A 17,770-nucleotide genomic window follows, 5' to 3' on the forward strand; every position below is an offset into this window, starting at 1 on the left:
TCCCCCCCCCCCCCCCCCCCCCAGTTCTCTGCAGAATTGCAGCTTGGAAGGTTGCTGTTCACAGGGGTGTGTCTGACATGTTGAGCTAGAGCAGTTGTGAGACCCCTGTGTGTGACTGCGGGTAATGGCTTGATTAGCTCAGAGCTGCAGCGTCTCTCTGGAGCTGCTAAAAGTGGGTCAGGCCTCTCTGGGGGCCTGGGAGGGTCAGGCCGAGGAGACTGCTTTAAATTCCTGGGAAAGCCATTCCAATTACAGGTGGTGCATTCATCCCAGCCCCCCTTGGGAGGCTCTCCTTCTGGTGTTCAACTCTCTATCTGTGCAGCTGCCTAGTTCAGAGAAGCAATTGTCAGAACTTTGCTTCTGGTGGGGAGAAGAGACTAGTAAAACTGGGTCAGAACCCCTGCGGAATTAAGGATTCTGAGCAGGCAGTGTCTGAGGTTACCTCCTTTGTCAATAGGATTCGAGCTTGTCTGGGCCTTTGCTCCTCATCTTCTTTTCTTCTCTCCGCCCCCCCCCCCCCCCCCCCCCCCCCCATTGTCCTGTTTCTGGTTAAAAGGAATCAAATCGGGATACTAGTCGGTTCATCCTGGTTGAGGAATCCTATTAAAGAAGGTAGGGCTTCAGAAGAGTTAGGATGAGCTCCTTCTTCCCTTTTTGTGGTTTCGTTGTCTTAAGCTAAGAATATTTTGGCTTGTTGATTACAATTTATGGCAATAGGTACAATAAGTGGATGTGATAGAGAACAGGATAGTTTATGCAATCTTACATTTTATTCTCAATGTAAGAATCTCCTTTCTCCCTCCCCACCCCTGCCAATTTTAACCACAAGCCTAATGTCTCCTTTCTTCCTTTTTAGAGCTGGGACCTGGTGCAACAAACACAGAACTACCTGAAGCTTCTGCTTTATATAGTCAACAGTGAGGGTAAGGGCCAGTCTCCCTATACCACCACCCCTTTGGTCCCAAACCTCTTGCTTTTCTCAAAGCATACAACCCACTCTTGCAGTACACTCTCAGCTTGTGTTCTGTGCCTTGAATGCTTCCCAAGGTGGCCTGTAAGCAAGCTTCCGACTGCAGGCATTCCCCACAGAGCTATTTAACAGCTTTCAAACTGTGGTTGGTACAGGAAGGAGTTTCTTTTAAGGTCAAAACAAAGTATCATTATCCTGAGGGTAACTGGTAGTTCCCAGATCACGAGTGTTAACATTGTTATGAATTAAATTCTTTTCCCATCCCTACCCAGCATCTCCATCTTCCCCTACCCCCCTATTTAGAGGGGAGTAGGAAGAAAATGAACTTTAAAGCAGGTCTCTTTGATATGTTATGTCCAGTTTTAAAATGTTTTATTTTCATATCAGTCCCTTCCAGATAATGCATATCAGACCCCTTTGAAGTGAGTCTTCCTTTGTGACAAAAAAAAATACTTAAACAAAACTAAAGTGACACATATCGGCTGCATCTAATTGTTAGGACATCCTGTAAAAGGAGGAAGGGTGTGGCGTTTCCTCATCTCTTTCCTGGGGCCAAGATCCCTGCTTATTGTAACTGGCTCCTTAGATGGTAGGAAGTAGTCTGGATTTGGCTTTTGTCCTGTTAGCATTGCTGAGGGAGCAGTATTCCCTGAATTACTGTAGGGAAATCTTTAAGCCTTCTTTAAGGGGCAAGATTCTGGGGATGACTAGCATTCATACCTCCAAGTCCAAGAAGGCCACAGATTCCATTTTGTTTACTAGCTGTTCTTTGGTTCTCTTTTGGGCCTAATTCCCTTTGCCTCTTGATCAGATGACAGCGGGCTGTTGGTGCACTGTATTTCAGGCTGGGATCGGACACCTCTCTTCATCTCCCTCCTACGCCTTTCCTTATGGGCAGTAAGTATAGAGACTAGGAAGCCTCAAAGTATGAAGTGCCCAGGAGATTCTCTGCCTTGGGAGAATTTTGATTTCTTCCTAGCACCTCCCTTCCCTCCCCCACACTTTTTCCCCTATAGAAGGTGGATATTTGATGGGATAGAAAACTCCCTTTCTGAGCCATTATGAAAGAACCTGTGGTTTTTTCTGGAGACATTGATCTCCATTCACTTATATTCTAGGCCTCTGGGTTGGTTCAGTGGGACCTTATGATTTCTGTTCTAGAGAAAGTAGGTGACCTTCATCAGCTATCCAGATCATAGCTGCATATACCCTCATGGGAAGGCTATTTTATGATATCTGCACTCTGTTCCCAGGATGGGCTGATCCATACATCCCTGAAGCCTGCTGAGATCCTCTATCTGACTGTGGCCTATGACTGGTTTCTCTTTGGGTAGGTCCCATGTGGGAGGCTATAGGGCCTATTCCTGGTGGTCTCTCTGTATTTGGAGGTCATGGTTCTCTGACCCTGGGAATGGAAGAAGCTTCCTTCCCCTTGGAATAAGGGGCTGAGACTTGCCTAGTAGAGTGACTCCAATTTCCCCTTGGTTTCTTAGCTTGGGCCTTGTTGTGAGTGGGCTCATTTCCCTTTCTTTCTTCAGACACATGTTGGTAGATCGACTCAGCAAAGGAGAGGAGGTGAGTGCCTTTTTTGTGTATCCATAGAAGGGGACAGATACTGCCTTAAGTGACTTCTTACCAAAGAGGAAATGAATCTATACATTTCCTCCCATACCCTCCACCCCTTCCTGATTTAGTAGAGAGGTGTCTAGCTTGGCCTAGGCCATCCAAACTGGGATTTAATATTAGGGGTTCCCATCCCCAGATGAATTTTCCCTTTTTATTCTATTTCTTTAACTTGGGGGGGTGTTGGGTGTGTGATCCTATACACTCTTGAATCCAGCTATTTGGCTGCTTAATTGCTGTCTTCCATTATTCCTACCTACTACCTGTTGTCCTAGCTTTCTTGTCCCTAATTCACTTCTTACCATTATTCCTGCTTGGTAATTTTTTTAAAACATCATAAGGGATTTTAATCATGTTACTTGTGTAGCAACCCCAGTGGTAGGATTAGGACATCTCAAAGTCTCAGTCTTATCAGCAACTTCTGGTTCTAGAGACCTTGTCCGTGCTCCAGCTTGGAGCATTTTTTTTTTTTTACTACTTTTTTTTTTTTTACTTCTAAAATGTTAATCAACAGCAGGAGCAATGTTATCTTTGTCACATCCTTCCCAACTGATGGCCTTAATTTTTATTACTTAAGATCTTTGTGATGTTTTCCAAACCTTTCCGTTCGTTCTTATACTTTTTTTTGTTCTTTCCTTTGGTTTTTCTTTTCTTTCTAATTCCCTTCTCCTTAAGCCCCCTTGAAGCTTTCAGCTCTTATTCTGCCTTTTATATTCCCTTTTCAAATCTCCCTCTCTTGACTTAGGGCTTCATTCTTGATTTACAGGCCTGTCACTGGCCAATGTCTGGGACTTGATTATAAAAGGATTGAGTTATTTTGTTTTAAATGTTTTGTTCTGGTTCCCTTCTGTGTTCATTGCACCTAAGTATGTAGGATCACTCAATGTTATCTCTTATTTTGTCCAAAAGAACTTTATATGAAACTGGATTCTCTGCTTTTGTACACCCAGTTAAGCTGTTAGACTAAATGATTTCTGTATTCTCCACCCCAAGCAATATCTCAGAAGACTTTTCTGGTGGGTAAACTTTATGTAAACTGGCTCCTTAAGAGAAGCCTGGGAAGTTAAGGTGGAGATGAAAGGAAAGAAACAGCAGAGGGGAAGAAGCATTCTTTCACATCCAAATGGTGGAAGGGAAGGGCATAGATGTTATAGCTTTGACTTGGTAACCTCTGAACCTAGGTTTGCTTATATGTAAAAAGCCAAGTTTAATCCTACCTCTCTAGATTGCTGTGAGACTCGATGAGAATCTATAAAAAGCACTTGGCAAATCTCTTAAGTGCTGTCTAAAAATCTTTTATGTAGATACTACATAGATAATAATTGCAAATAATGGAATTAGATATAAAACAAGATTGTGATAGAAGAAAGGGAAGAAATTGGGCAAAGCTTTGCAAAGGTGGTGGCATTTGTTGGACATTTTCTGTACCCTTTCAGCCTCAAAACCAAGTCTGCTATTTATGTTGACAAGTTTGCCCAACTCAAAATTTTTATGACCCTGGCTCCTGTAGTTAATTCATTCCTCTTAGATGCTGACCTACATACATTCTTTATCTTGGCAACAAAGTCTCTGATTTGGGATTTAGAGGAACCTAATGGAACCATGCTATTACTCTATATCCTATTCTCCTTCCTCAATATTCTGAGGGGGGCCTACAAACCACCAATGGGTCAGCCTGATTATTTTCTCCTTCCCACCATCACCATAAAAACTCCTATTCTCCTGCTCTTTGTCAGCAGTCTTCCCTTCATGTTCATTAATCCTAATGTTATCTCCTTCCCCAGCTGGTCTTCCCTGTTAGCCTCCTTTCCTGAGATTAAGGGGAGGGGGGGGGGTGAAGGCTTCTAATCCTTCTACCCTTTTCAACAGCAGAGAAATCATGTGACCCTTTTTGGTGATAGGGAATGTGAAACCTGGGGAGTTTGACAGGTGGAGCTTGAGAAACTGACCCAACCTCTCGATCTATTGGGGAAGGAAAATAAGCTGCCTTTCTCCTTCCTCCTGCCACCTTTTTTTTCTTTTTCCTGCCCACCAGTCCTTAGGGCCCTCTTCCTGATTTTATTCTGTAAATTCCATAGTCTATACCTTCTTAATAAATGTCTAGAGACTGCCTTGGCTCATTTGGTGTCCGGGCTAGAGAGCTGATAAGTCATTCTCCCTTCATATTTGAGTCTAGCTGATTTTGGAGGCAAGAGATGGAAATGGGGAGGCAGGGAAGGGTAGAGGCCTCCTGCTCTCTTCAGAACTAATATTCTCACTTGTGTGTGTGTGTGTGTGTTTCCTTCAGATTTTCTTCTTCTGCTTCAGTTTTTTGAAGCATATCACCTCTGAGGAATTCTCTGCTCTGAAGTCACAAAGGTAAGGAGCCCGATACACACACTAACCTTACCTTTCTGGTTCTGTCCACTTGCACCTTTGGGGGCAAGGAGAAAGACTGCAAGGACCCAGCCTAGTTCTGCCATAATTTATTGCAAATTTTATAGACTGAGAAATGGGGCAGACTTTAATAAAAAACAAACAAAAAAAACTTCCCTAGATTCTCTTCCCATTAGAGGGATCTTTGGATTTCCCTAAGGGATTTTTGGGTATTGGAGATAATATATCTAAGGATAATTTCTGTCTTAATTAGCATATTATCTTGTGATTTCCATTGCACTGTTACCATGAGGACACATGAGCCAAATCTCCATCAATCCTTCAGTTTTTACCTGTGAATTAGTTCTAATATTGTGATAACTACATTTGAACATAATTAATATATTTATAGTCCTATTTCGTTTTTATTAAAACATTCTTTAGTCAACTTCCAAAGAAGTCAAGACTTGTAATGGTTAAGAATGACTCCTACTGATTAAATTGAAATAGTTAAAGTATTAAAAACAAATTCATAGACCCTAAGTTAACTGCCATTAAAGACCTAGAGAAGTCTTGTAATTCTCTTGCTGTCTTCCACTTGAGGTTTCATTTCACAGTAAACAGAATTGCCTGGCTGATGTTATATTCATCTCCTTTTAAAGAGCTATAGTCCTGCATTTCATATTAAGTTGTTAATCAGAATGGGATACTAATGTGTTTTATTTCAAAAAACAAGACAAAACCTTTTGTGGCCACAAGGAATCAAGAGGACTCTTACAGGATTGTGATAACATTAAATTCTGACCATAAATAAGTACATAAAAATTATTCTATTTCATACTTCAGAATAACATCCTCCAGCTTGGGGATCTGGGACATTGGAAAGGATAATCATTGTGGTAGCTTTTACATAGTTGTGACTAAGCACCTTTAAATACATTATCTTACTTGATTAAAGAATCTTAACCTCTGTTGATGGTTGCCACAGAATTTTCACCTAGGTGAGCTGCTTCTACTAAGTCCAATCTCCTAGGAAATATTTAGTTGCTCTATCTAGTTCTGGAATCCAAACACCTTGGTGTTAGGTGTACTTTCTATACCTGAAATCTAATGGATTAAACAAACATATCACTAGACTACTTTATACTGGTACTCAGAATACAAAAATGGAAAATGAAAAGTCATCTTCACTTTCAAAGTGTTTACATCCTAATGGGGGAGTCAAATATAGTTACACTTTGAAGCACTAGCTGAATATTCTGTAGAACAAATAAAAAATAAATAAATATAAGGTAGTTCAGAAGGGAAGGCACCAGCAGTTGGGGAAACATATCAGGACACTTAATGTGCTGCTTTGAACATCATCTTGAAAAGAGATTTCCTAAGAGTTGAATGAAGAAGAATGCAATCTAGGCAGGGGAGACAAATTGGGGGGAAAAAACAGGGAGATAAGAGATGAGTGTCAGGAGTAAGGAACAGAGAAGAGCTACAGCAAGATTTGGCAATTAATGGGAGATGTGTAGGATAAAGGAGAATTGTTGGGGACTGAAGGAAAAGCCAGGGTGACAAGTAAGCTTTGGGACCTTTGACAGAACTGGGAAGTTGAGAACAGGGCTGAGCCCTAGGGGAGGAAAAACATGAGTCGCGTTTTAGACATAATGGGTTTGAAGTCTAAGACATCTGTTAGCAATAGTATTGGACCGCAGGCCAATTATGGCACGCAGTATTAGTATTGGACCGAGGGCTGCCTAGTTCTGGAGAAATTAGCTGAATTGCCCAGGAGTGGCTCAGATGATCTGAGGAGCCTATCATCGGGCACTTGACAGTTTCAGGCTCAGCACATGTCCTGAACAGTTAACCGGGAAAGGAACAGCTAGGCCTGAAAACCTGCTACCCCTTCTATCGGTGCTATGGGTCAGTGTCTCTTTTTCCTCTCCAGAAGGAAGAGCCTTCCAGCCAGGGACACAGGCTTTACTGTAGACGACCTTTGTAGCATGAGTAAGTTGGGGGCCCAATGGGTCAATGTGTAAGCTGGGGGGCACCCCCATTCCCAATGGGGAGGACGTGGGGGTGGGGTTCCTAGTGTCTGACACTGGTGGCCTCCTCACAAATGGCTGCTTTTGTCTCTGTTGGCCTCTTCCAGAAAGTAGGGATCGGGGTAGCACAACTAGCCTAAGTAGTGACTTCTCTCTCGTCACCGAGAGCTCGCCAGGAGCAACTGGCAGCTTCCCCTATGAATCTGTGGACCTGAGCTCAACGGCAACGCAGTCACAGGCTGCCTGGTAAGGTGCCAATCTGGAGCTGCCCCCAAGGGTGGCCCTAGCCATAACTAGCACTGCTGGACACTCAGCTGGAACCCCGGGAATCAAGGGAACCCCCTGGGGGCGGGAGACAAAACGAGACTTTGTTCCCTTAGTGACTTGCTGCCCCCTCCAAAGCCAGCCATCTGCCAAGGGGCACCACTGTGGTCAAGCCTGTACCACCCAGAAGAAGGAGCTTCTTTGGGTGATGCTATTGGCTTCCTGTGAGCCTGCTTTCCCTGCAGGGAGTCTGTGGATAGACAATACCTCCCCTGGGGAAAAGGGGAAGGCAGTGGGTATTAAAAAGGTTAACTCCTTATTCCCTTTCATTAGGAAATTCAAAAGGTTGATTAAAAGGACAGGTTTCAGGTGGGTCAAGAAGGGAGCAAATCAAGTAGTATCGAAAAAGTGAAGGAAATAGGGACTTAGAATTTGGAGAAGATATTCAGTCCTCCAGTGTTTTGGGAGACATTTGGTCATTTCCTCTGACTTGGTTGTCTTTCTCTATATGTATGGGCAGAAGGCAGTCCATGTTCTAGTATGTCTCTTCTTTAATGTTCAGGGCTACCTTTGGGCCCCAAGTAATTCATAAGCACTTGGTATATTTTTGTAAGACAAGTCATGCTGAATGTGCGAGCTTCTCCCAAGTTGTTTTTTAGAAAATGAATTCTGTGACTTTGAAATCAGAGAGGTGAACTTGGAAAAGCAGCTCCAAAGTGACTGCTTCTTGCTCTGCAGGAGGAAGAGTCATACATCTTCTCCCCAGACTGTGCCCTGGAACCGTCCCCAGCAATCAGATGACAGACAGCCTTCCTGTCAAGGGATTGTGGAAGCCAAGTTTTCCAGTTCCTCATCCTCTAACCACTCTGACAACTTTTTCCGAACAGGAAGTAGTCCCCTGGAAGTCCCCAAAACCAGGTGAGGTGTTTGAAGGCAAGAGTAGCTGCTGATGGAGGTGCTGGCTGTGTGTTGCCTCCTTAGTTCTGAGTTTGGGAAGTTCCCATAGCATGCGGCATCCTTCCCCTCTTAGAATCAGGAATAGCTAAAGCTGTCTTTCCATTTAAAAGAAGTCCATTGGTGTGAAAACCATACAACTGGAAGGCAGTCATGATCAGAGAAGTTCATAGGTGATAGTCAAAGAAGGTATTGCTCTGGGTGTTTGCTTCCTTCCCTCAGGGATTGAGATTTGATGTGCTGGTCATGACTTGAGGCCCAAGAATGCAAAAAAAAAAAAAAAAAAAAAAGCTTCTGGCATGAAACAGTGTCTTCAGGAAAGGAGCCCTTCCAGTTTCAGTTCTGCTTTGTCAATTCGCTTCTTGGGTATTCCTCTTTAAGTATAAAAGAAAAGGGGTGAACTCAAGAATTTCTCTGTTCCCTTCCAGTGTAGGTTAAAGAGAATCCAAGGATATACCCAGTCAAAGATGAGTAGTGTAGATGTGGCCAGCTGATGACAGAGGGTGGAGTGACAGGACAATGATAAGTTAATGTGAATTGGATACATAAAAGAACAACTAGAAAAACTGGAATGGGCATGAGAATACAAACTTCAGTGTTTCCCAGGGAAAGGATTTTATGGTTAGCACTTGATTTAATGTTGAAGAGCATTTAACTCTTGCCAGCTTCTCTTCCTCCTTGCCATTCTGATTTTCTGTTCTCCCTTCCCTATATAATCAATTTGAGAAATCATTATGGTGTTCCTATACCCTTTGCTACCCTGACTTTAATCTTCAAACAAAGTAGGTACATTCCCCTTCCTGGCTTTTTTTTTTGGGGGGGGGGGGGGGGGGGTTAGATTAAAGATTAGTGATCTCATATCTTTTTGCCAGTGTCCTTTGGCTAATATCTTTTTATAGACAAGGTTTAATTTCTTGTCTTTCTAGAAGCACTCTTAAATACTCTAAAATGATTTCATTTGATCCCCATCTGACTCTGGGGAAGGGAGATGCTATTTTTATCCCCATTTTGTATATAAGAAAACTGAGGCAAACAGAAGTTAGGTGCCATGGGGCACCTAGTTAGTGTCTGAGGGCAGATTTGAATGTGTATTCTCCTAATTGGAGATCTGGTGTCCTATCCTGCCCCCAGAGAGAAGCAGCTAGAAAGAGGAAGATGGTCATATGACATTTGGCAATTTCACAACCCCTTTGGCCTTTAGTTGATTCATTTGGAAAGTAGAATTAGACACTCTAAACCTGTGATCATTCTACTACAATAAGATTTTTTTTTTTTAAATCTCCTGCCTTATGAATAGCATGCTAGTAAAGGAGAGAGGAGAATTCAAAGGCCATTCTGTTCTACACTTTAGCTATTTAAAAGGTACTTCTCTAACTCTGTCACAAGAAACCTTCAAGCAGAAGCTCCAGTGACCATGGAAGGCCTGAGATATAGTGACTCTCCAAGACCTGAGTTTTGGTAGGAACCCTGCCATTAAGGGATTTTTTTGAGAATTTCCTCCTCTGTAAAATGGGAGAGAAAATGAGAACTGGATCAGATCTGATCTGATTTCAGCTCTGATATTTTATTATTATTATTATTTTTTATTATTTATATATATTTTTTACAAACATAGTTTCATCAGGATCAATATGTTAGTGTTGAGGTCTTTGTCAAATACTTTGATGAATATTGTAATTTAACACTAACTTAACTAGCATTGTATTAATCTAACAGCTGATATGTTTTTAAAATAGATCTTTGCCTATAAAAAAAAAAACTTTGCTCTAAGCTTTCAAAGGTGTAAAGCTTCACGTTTGGAAGACAAGAACCTCAAAAGAATTTATTTGCTCTTTTATAATTCTGATAAAGGGTTGCTAGGAGACTTTTAGGCTTATTTGTGGACCTCATTCATTGCATATAAGCTTTCCGTTACCTGTAAGTACAGAAAGCTGCTGATTAACCAGAGTAAGAGGTCCATCCTTCCTCTGTGCTTCCAAAAAGGAAAAGGAGCCAAGAAAGATTCCTCCTCTTTCTCCCCCCTCACTCCTAAGAAAAATTGTCATTCTAATAATAGTAAAGTCTTTTAGTGTAAATAATAGAGTTTCTAGAACACATAGCTTAGGGTTGGTCCCAGAGATGTTCACAACTTCTGGGCTAGAATATTGGGATCCTGTTAGAGATGGGTAAAATTCCTATGTTTTTCAGCCTCCAAATTTACCTAATCTGATTTTGTTTGGCAACTAGTTCTTGCCTCAAGACTGGGGCTAACAAATCAACTTTGTCTTCAGATTTTCCATAATGATGGAGGAATGCTTTTAGCAAAAAGTATTTGTTAAACAAAGTTTCTGACTCTGTTTTGCACTATTGAAACCCAACCAGCCTGAATTGAAAAAAGAAATTCCACCTGATTTAGACAGACTGGTCTTAGATCACTTTTCTTTGAGAAAAATCAGTGTTCTCTAAAGTTATTGGCCTACAAAATTATGTCAAAAGCTTCTTGTCAAATCTCTGGCATCTGCTAAGATTTTCATAACCAAAGACTTGTTGTTTTTGTTTTTCTAGTGACTCCATAGAGAATCACCTCAGTAGTCAGATGAGCACATCTCTAATTGGAGAATTATAGGGAGTTAGTAGTCATAGGATAGAAAAGACTCTCCTCTACTCCTCTACTTGTAGAGGAGTAGAGAAGATCCACCAATTCTTCACCAATTTAATAGAAATTATAAACTTACTTTTGGGTCTGGCTCAGGCAGTGTTCACCAGTTCTTCACTTCACACAGACTTCTCTCTGCTGTATGACCCATGTTAGGTGCTTTTTCTTTCTTTTCTTTCTCTTTGTAAATTCCTTACATTAACTTTATTGCCGGTATAAAAGATTTATTTACAGTATTGCCTCCTCAAAGATGGTTGAACTGGGCTGCCATAGGTTGCCATGTTAAGCCAACAGAACACAGCATCTCCTGGCTTCAGTCTTAACATTTGTCTCCTAACCCCTGTGCTGATTACCTCTAGAACTGGGCAAGAGTAGAATGTTCTGGCAGGGGCAGATGTGTGAGGCACAGCAGATTTAAGGTAATAACAGTTCTGAAGCCAAGATGAGAAATGTGGTTGTTGGATGGATTTTATGTTAGCCTCTCAGGATTAGAATGGTCACAAGGAAGTCCATGTGACATTTATTCAGCAATTGTGAGCCAAGGGCAAATGCAGCTCTGCCAAACTTGTTCTGCCCTTGTTTTTGAGGCTCAGAAATCCTCCTCACAGTTCTTGTTCTCTTAACATAACCAAACCATTCTGACAATAATGAGAAAAAGAAAAGAACATCAAAGAATCTCTTCCTCTAGGGACCTGGAAATGCATTGGTAAGCCTGGGGCCCAGATAGCGTAGACCCTGTTTAAATTACATCTGTATGTGCCAGCCATGCCTGCCTGCATTGGATTTCACCCAGGAGATGGATAGTAAAGAGGAGCTACCCTCGTAGGTTTAATGAGGGTTAGGTAAACTGGACGGGCAAGGGGCTGCTTATTTATCAATAACATTCTTCTTCCTCTTCCCCTAGCTTTTTCAAATAAAGCTGTCACTCATTCTCCCTGACTCTTTATTATGAATATCCTTGCAAATAGACCAACCCAGATGCTGGGGTTATTGCTCCTAAGTGTGAACTAGCTTTTGGAAGGGCTGGTAAGTTGCCTGTGCAAGCAGTCAAGCCTTGGGAAGAAGATCAAATCATGTTTTTATCTTTGTTCTTTGCTTTCTTGGATACACAGGGACAAGCATCCTTTTCTCAGTAGCATTTTCTATAACCCTTAAGTCTCTGGATCACTCAATACTTTATACCATATAACTTCACATGTTGGGTCCCGGGATGGTGAAACTGTTTCTCGGGTGAAAAAAAAAATTTGTTTACTTCCTTCTCAAAGGACCATTCTGAATCAGATGTCTACCTAATCTCTCTCCTTGATCCTGCCTGAGTCTCTAATGGTCATTCTGCGTCAAATCAGCCAAGAGTTTCTCCGCCTCTCCAGTGAAATCTTTTTCCATCAACTACTTGTAATACCAGCCACCTCTTGTATCCCCGTGGTCACTGATTTGGGGCTTGGTGTCTTTGGTTTCGTGGGTAAACTGTCCTGCTGTGGTATTCCACCAGACTTCTATGTGTTGGCATCCCTTGCATGAGGCCTTCCTTTATTTAAGCTCTTCCTGTAGGATCCGCTTTCTTGGTCACTACCAGCCACATCTGGCTTCTTTTCACTTCAGTGGAGATTGACTCACTCTGACCTTTCCAGAGCCTTGATGCCCAGAACCGATTTAACCTTCTCCCCTTGTTCTAACTTTGGCTACCCTGATGGGACTTGGAAGAACCAGTCATGGGACTGATTGGCACTGATTGCACCATCTCCCCTCTCTGTTTCTCTGCCCCAGATCAGAGGACCACTCCTTGCCTGGATCCTCCATCTCTACAGACTATGGCAGCTGGCAGATGGTAACAGGCTGTGGCAGTATTCAGGAGCGGGCAGTCCTGACCACAGACTCCTCTCTCCCTTTCAGCTTCTCGGATGAGCTCCCTAACAGTTGTCTGTAAGTGAATTGATTAGGCCGGGTGCTGCCCTACCTCTGTCGGAGCCAGTGTTAAGTATAGAAAAAGCCAATTTATCCTTTGATTCAGATCACTTGAATCTGCCTCCTAGCTAAATGTGTTCTGTTCCTGAGTCCTCTTTGGTACCTGCCTGGAAAGTGTTTTGGTGTAATGTTAAATCCCCCTCCCAGCTTCTGAAGCCTATCGGCAGCCTTCTCAGTGGGGGTGTTCCCCAAGGGAAATTTCTGTAGGCTACAACTATAGAGAGTTCTATTTCTGTTCAAGCCTTTGCATGATAGAATCTTTTGAAGGAAAAGAATGTGGGAGAGTGAAGGCAAGCATGTGACTTAGGCCAGACATGAGAGGAAGCCAATTTGGAGCTCGGGCAAGATGTATTTTTCCTGACTTGCAATTAGATTAATTTTACTTCTGAAACCATCTTTGCAGAAGACGGTCCAAGAAACACTAATTCTGTTATCTAGAACATAGGGCATGTAGTTCAAAGGATCAGATGTTTCATAACTTACTGTAATTCCTAGATTTCAAGAGAAATGTAGGTAGAATAGAAGACTGACCACCAGCAATAAAAATAACTTCTTCCTGTTATGCTTTCCCATTGATTGGAAATGTAGCCTACAGCTCTTACCATTGGCCCTTCAACTCGTAGGGAAAATGCTTCTGATATTAAAAGGTTGTTGCTGTTGTCCTGGAGTTTTTCTTAAGCCTGTATAGTTGTTATAAACCTGTGTCTTCATGCTCTCAGTGCTAAGGAGGGCTCTTATTAGAGATTGTCTTGTTAAGGGAAGCTCAAAAGGGAAGTGTGATCTCTTAGCCAGCCTTTATAGGTGCTTCCTAATGCCTTCTTTGGCCACTTATCCAGCCACATCCTTTTGCCCTTCAAAGGAAGGGTCAATTGCTTAACCACTGTACTCTGTCAAATTGGATTCCTCCATGAGGAAGACTTGGCCATGACATTTGGAAAAAATATCCTCCCCAATATATCAATCTAAGAAAGGCGGGATCAGAGTGCCTCTTGATGGCTGTCATTTAGCCAGTATTGTCTCTTCCTTCTCGCTTCTCACCCACAACATAAATATTCTTGTTTTTTCTTTTTTTCTTCCCCTTGAGAGATAAAGGGGTAGAAACAGTCGGCTCCCTTGATGTGTGGAACAGGATTGCTCAGGCTCTGCTGAATGGAAATGTCAGCAGAGAAAGAACTGTGAGTCAAAGATGTGACTGTGGGGAAAATCCTGGTCACTTAAGAGTTTGCTCCTTGCCCTAGCTTAGGAGCTCTCATAGTGATGTCCTTTAGAAAGGCTTGAACCGGGTTCTTTCGAAAACCAAAAGGAAGTGGCCATTTGGGACTATTCTACAGCTTGCCATAGACATAGAATCGCCCTGGAAGAAAAGTCAGCACTTGGTCACTTTCATCCTTTTGTGGTTTCTAATAGCGTCTTTGCATTACTTCTATACCTTTATATTGCATTACATCCATACCTTTAATAGGTGAGTCCTAAACCTTTGGAAGCCTTTCTTCTGTACTAGAATCTTGCAGCCATGGAACAGAATTCCTGCAATTCAGTAGTCTTAAGGGGGGAGGGATAGGGGAAATCTTTGGAAGTAACAGAAGATACTTATATAGCCCATGAGATCTGGGGCTCTGGAATCTCTTTAAGAAAAAAGTCATTATTAATCCACTTAGCCTTTCAAAAGTTTGCCTGGTTTACTCAGAATAGAGCTGTTTCTAAGATCCTCAGAAAATTATTAAAATCTTTTCCTTATCCCAGTCTCTAAATGGAGGAAAATGCTTAGTGCTAGACTTTCCTCCCAGGTTTGCCTTCTGTCAGTAGACGGCCTGTTTTCCCCTTGGACTCTCTTATCTGATTGGAGAACTAGTTGGCCTTGAGCTTTAAATGGGACCAGACATCTCAGTAGGATGTTCAGTGCCTGTGAGACTTCTGTGATGGACACTGTCTGACTCTTACCTAGTATTCTTTATCCTGCCCTGTTAAGAGGCTCCTACCCCAGTTTCATCATAGACCTGCTATGTATTTGGAGAAAACGCTTAAGCTTGTCAAACAAGGAACAGTCGTCCCTCTTTGTTGTACAGGAAGATAAAAATCGTACATGTATGCACTTTATGTGAAATTGCTATCTAATTGGGAGTAACCGTGTTCTACCTGTCCAACACTGTACCAAGTAGCTACCAGACAAGAAGCAGATGTGCCCTAAGTGCAACTTTGATTATTACAAAGGCAGTTGTATGAGGAAGTTTTAATTCCCAAGTAATTTCAGCTGAAGGGGAAAAGTACCTTTTATATATTATCTTAAGACATTTTGCTTCAATTGTAGCCATAAGTACTGAGCCGAAGAGGTTTTTTTCTTCTCTTCCTTCCCCACTTGAGTTCTCATCTCAAACATCTTTTCCTTATGTTTCAGGGATCCTGAAGGGAAACTTGGCATTGGTCTGCCTGCCATCTTGTAGAGTGGGCATTTTCCTAGCTGGAGAGTTCCATTTATATATAGCTAGGACACAGCCTGTGGTGGCTGGTCTTTTCTCTTGTATTGTTTGTTTGCCAGGGCATAGTATGTGGTTCCTACTTCCCTTATTTCTTCTTAGAAGGGACTTGAAAAAGCTTGGTGATATTGTGATGAAATTTTCATGTCCCCAGTGAGATGGTGCCTGAGGATGGAGTTTGCATATCACAAGCTGATGTCAAATGAAATTTCCATGCAAAGCTTGCTTGTGATAGAAGTCTGAATTCTGGATGCGACTTTTATCCTCTCAAATTGGGAATGTGACCACAGAAGAACTGCCTGCTCTTCCTTCTGAGGGGGGGAGGGGGGGGTGTGGGGCCTGACTTAAGACTGTCACAAGAGGCTAAAGACAAAGGGGGCAGAAACAGATCTTGTTGGAGGGGGAAGCTGCCACCTGTCCCTCTTGACTGTCATTCTCCTTGACCTCTGTACCAGCAGACTTGTGACCAGCACTTAATCGGTCAGCCGCACAGCAACTGTGGCCTTGTGAAAAGGCAGTCTCCAGATTGCTGCTGCCTGAGCCGATCCCAATCCTTAGTAACTGAGGCTGGTCTGTTTCTTTTCCCAGCAACAAAATGTAAGGACAGAAACGGGGCAGTCTGGTCCTTGCCTTACAGGGCGGCCATGAGGCAAAGTGAACAAGCTCTTAGAAAGGAGAGCACTGGATGATAGGGCAGTGTGTGAACCTTAAACAGAGCTCCTGAGACTCATCTTCCCTTATCCCCAAAACTAACAACTAGTGGTAAATAATCCCCACCATCTGAGCTAGAGCTGACTTGGAACCTTGAATTGGAAAACAGGGTGCTCATAGCTCAGCCTTAAATTCCCTGTGTCTAGAGGAGAGCTGACAGCAGCAGCCTTGACCTGCTGGGAAACCCACCTTTGGGGAAGGCTCTGGTGCAGGGAACAGGGGACAGCCCAACAAACTCAAAAGGGGTTACCCCAGGGCCTCTGGACCCATGTTGGGGGTAGAAAGTTCTCCCATTGCTCTGCATCCTGTGCCCCAGTCTTCTGATGCCTAATGTTGGTATTGCTTGTTCACCATGAGGTAAGAAGTGATTCTGGCCCAGGGTCATCCATGCTTAAGGAGGCTGGAAGAGGATTGCGGCATTGTCCATTTGTCTCTAGTACAGATCTGGGATGACTTTGAGATACTTTTGTAGCCAAGTTTTTTTTTTTTCCCTTTCCCCTCAAGATACAGTGGGAGCAACCTAAAGTAGCTCATGTCCCATGTCTGCTGAAAGATTAGGGTAGTGGGGGTGGAAGAGAGATGAATATGAATGTTTGGGCAGAGGACACTGGGAAGAACCATTTTTCCCCAAGTGTGGCCTGTGAGTGACAGCCCAGCATAATTGTATCCTTTGCAATTCTCCTTGCTCTGGCCCAGGTTTACTGCACCAACTGAACGGGAATCCAGGCTGGAAGAAGTCCGTTCCACCTTCTTGGCTACCTACAGCAGCACAGTGGGACTCAAGTCAGTGACGCCCAGCCCCTCGGGGGCCATCGGGGGCCTCCTGGAGCAGTTTGCACGTGGTGTGGGACTTCGAGTATCCAGCAGCACTCTGTGAACCATTGCTGACTCAGACAATCACCTGTCCTGCCCCCTCCCCAGTTGAGCCACTGGAGGAATCAAAAGCCATGAGAGCCCTGAAGCAGAGGGTTTCCCCCCAGATCCTCAAGGAGCCTCTTGCTACCACTTGGCAGCCCAAGGGAATGTGCCCCAGCTGTGAGCCGTCTCTGCAAAACTAAACTTCTGATGCCCACCGCCCTCCATCCCCGTTTTTGGTCTTTGGCCTGGTCTACAAAGCCTTCCTCCTCTTCCCACACACCCCTTCAAGTTCTGGCCAGCCCCTGGCTGGCTGGTCCTTTCACAGTTGGAAGCAGCAGTGCTCTGGGAACCGAGGGAGAGGCAGCATTTCTGGGAGGAATCCCTTGGTTTTTATTGCTGGGGGGGTGGGGGAGGTGGAAGTCACCTGCACTGAGGAGAAAACGATTGTGACACAAATAATAAAAATGTTGGACTCACTCTCACAGGGTTTCCCCTCCCCTTCCTGCCCGGTTTTGTCCTTCATCCTACTTGCACTCTAGTTTAGCCAGGAGCTGGCTTGGAGTTCTTTGCACCCACTCCTTCCAGCAGCCGCTGCCTCAGTCTCCAGTTTGACTAACCACCTCTGGGTCCCCTTACCTCCAATGAGGAGATTCCTTCCAATTTCCTTGGCTTCTCCTTGGCCCTAAGTGGCCTAGGGAGCCTGGGGGGGGAGGGGGGACAGGGCTGGACTCCAGGACCAAGATGAAAATCAGTCCTCCCAAAAGGGGAGGGTCGGGCGAGGTGCCTGCCTAGGAAGGAGGCCGGGCCGGGGCCTGGGGCTCGGGAACCACCGGCAGCCAATTACAAGGGTTGGGGCAAGCCCTCGGGGCCGGAGGGAGAGCTCCCCCTGGAGGAAGTTGGGAGGAACTTTCTAAAGCCCCTCTCG

General features: G+C 43.6%; 1 protein-coding gene across 5 annotated transcripts in view; it reads left to right on the top strand.

Moving 5' to 3' along the window:
• The window catches only part of MTMR14 (myotubularin related protein 14), a 40,295-nt gene extending 22,968 nt beyond the window's left edge, over positions 1-17,327 (top strand). For 2 of the 5 annotated variants that reach the window (XM_031954606.1, XM_031954612.1), the window contains exons 10-19: positions 857-923; positions 1,782-1,867; positions 2,224-2,300; positions 2,464-2,545; positions 4,881-4,951; positions 6,888-6,946; positions 7,092-7,230; positions 7,987-8,166; positions 12,605-12,760; positions 16,684-17,327. In XM_031954606.1, coding sequence (XP_031810466.1) covers positions 857-923; positions 1,782-1,867; positions 2,224-2,300; positions 2,464-2,545; positions 4,881-4,951; positions 6,888-6,946; positions 7,092-7,230; positions 7,987-8,166; positions 12,605-12,760; positions 16,684-16,864 — 1,098 coding nt within the window. In that variant the 3' untranslated portion in view covers positions 16,865-17,327. The remainder of the gene's footprint in view (positions 1-856; positions 924-1,781; positions 1,868-2,223; positions 2,301-2,463; positions 2,546-4,880; positions 4,952-6,887; positions 6,947-7,091; positions 7,231-7,986; positions 8,167-12,604; positions 12,761-16,683) is intronic. The other 3 variants (XM_031954620.1, XM_031954624.1, XM_031954634.1) reach the window with 3 other exon arrangements.
• Positions 17,328-17,770: the final 443 nt, after the last annotated feature.

The sequence above is a fragment of the Sarcophilus harrisii genome, chromosome 1 (assembly GCF_902635505.1).
Source record: "Sarcophilus harrisii chromosome 1, mSarHar1.11, whole genome shotgun sequence".
NCBI classification, from domain to species: domain Eukaryota; kingdom Metazoa; phylum Chordata; class Mammalia; order Dasyuromorphia; family Dasyuridae; genus Sarcophilus; species Sarcophilus harrisii.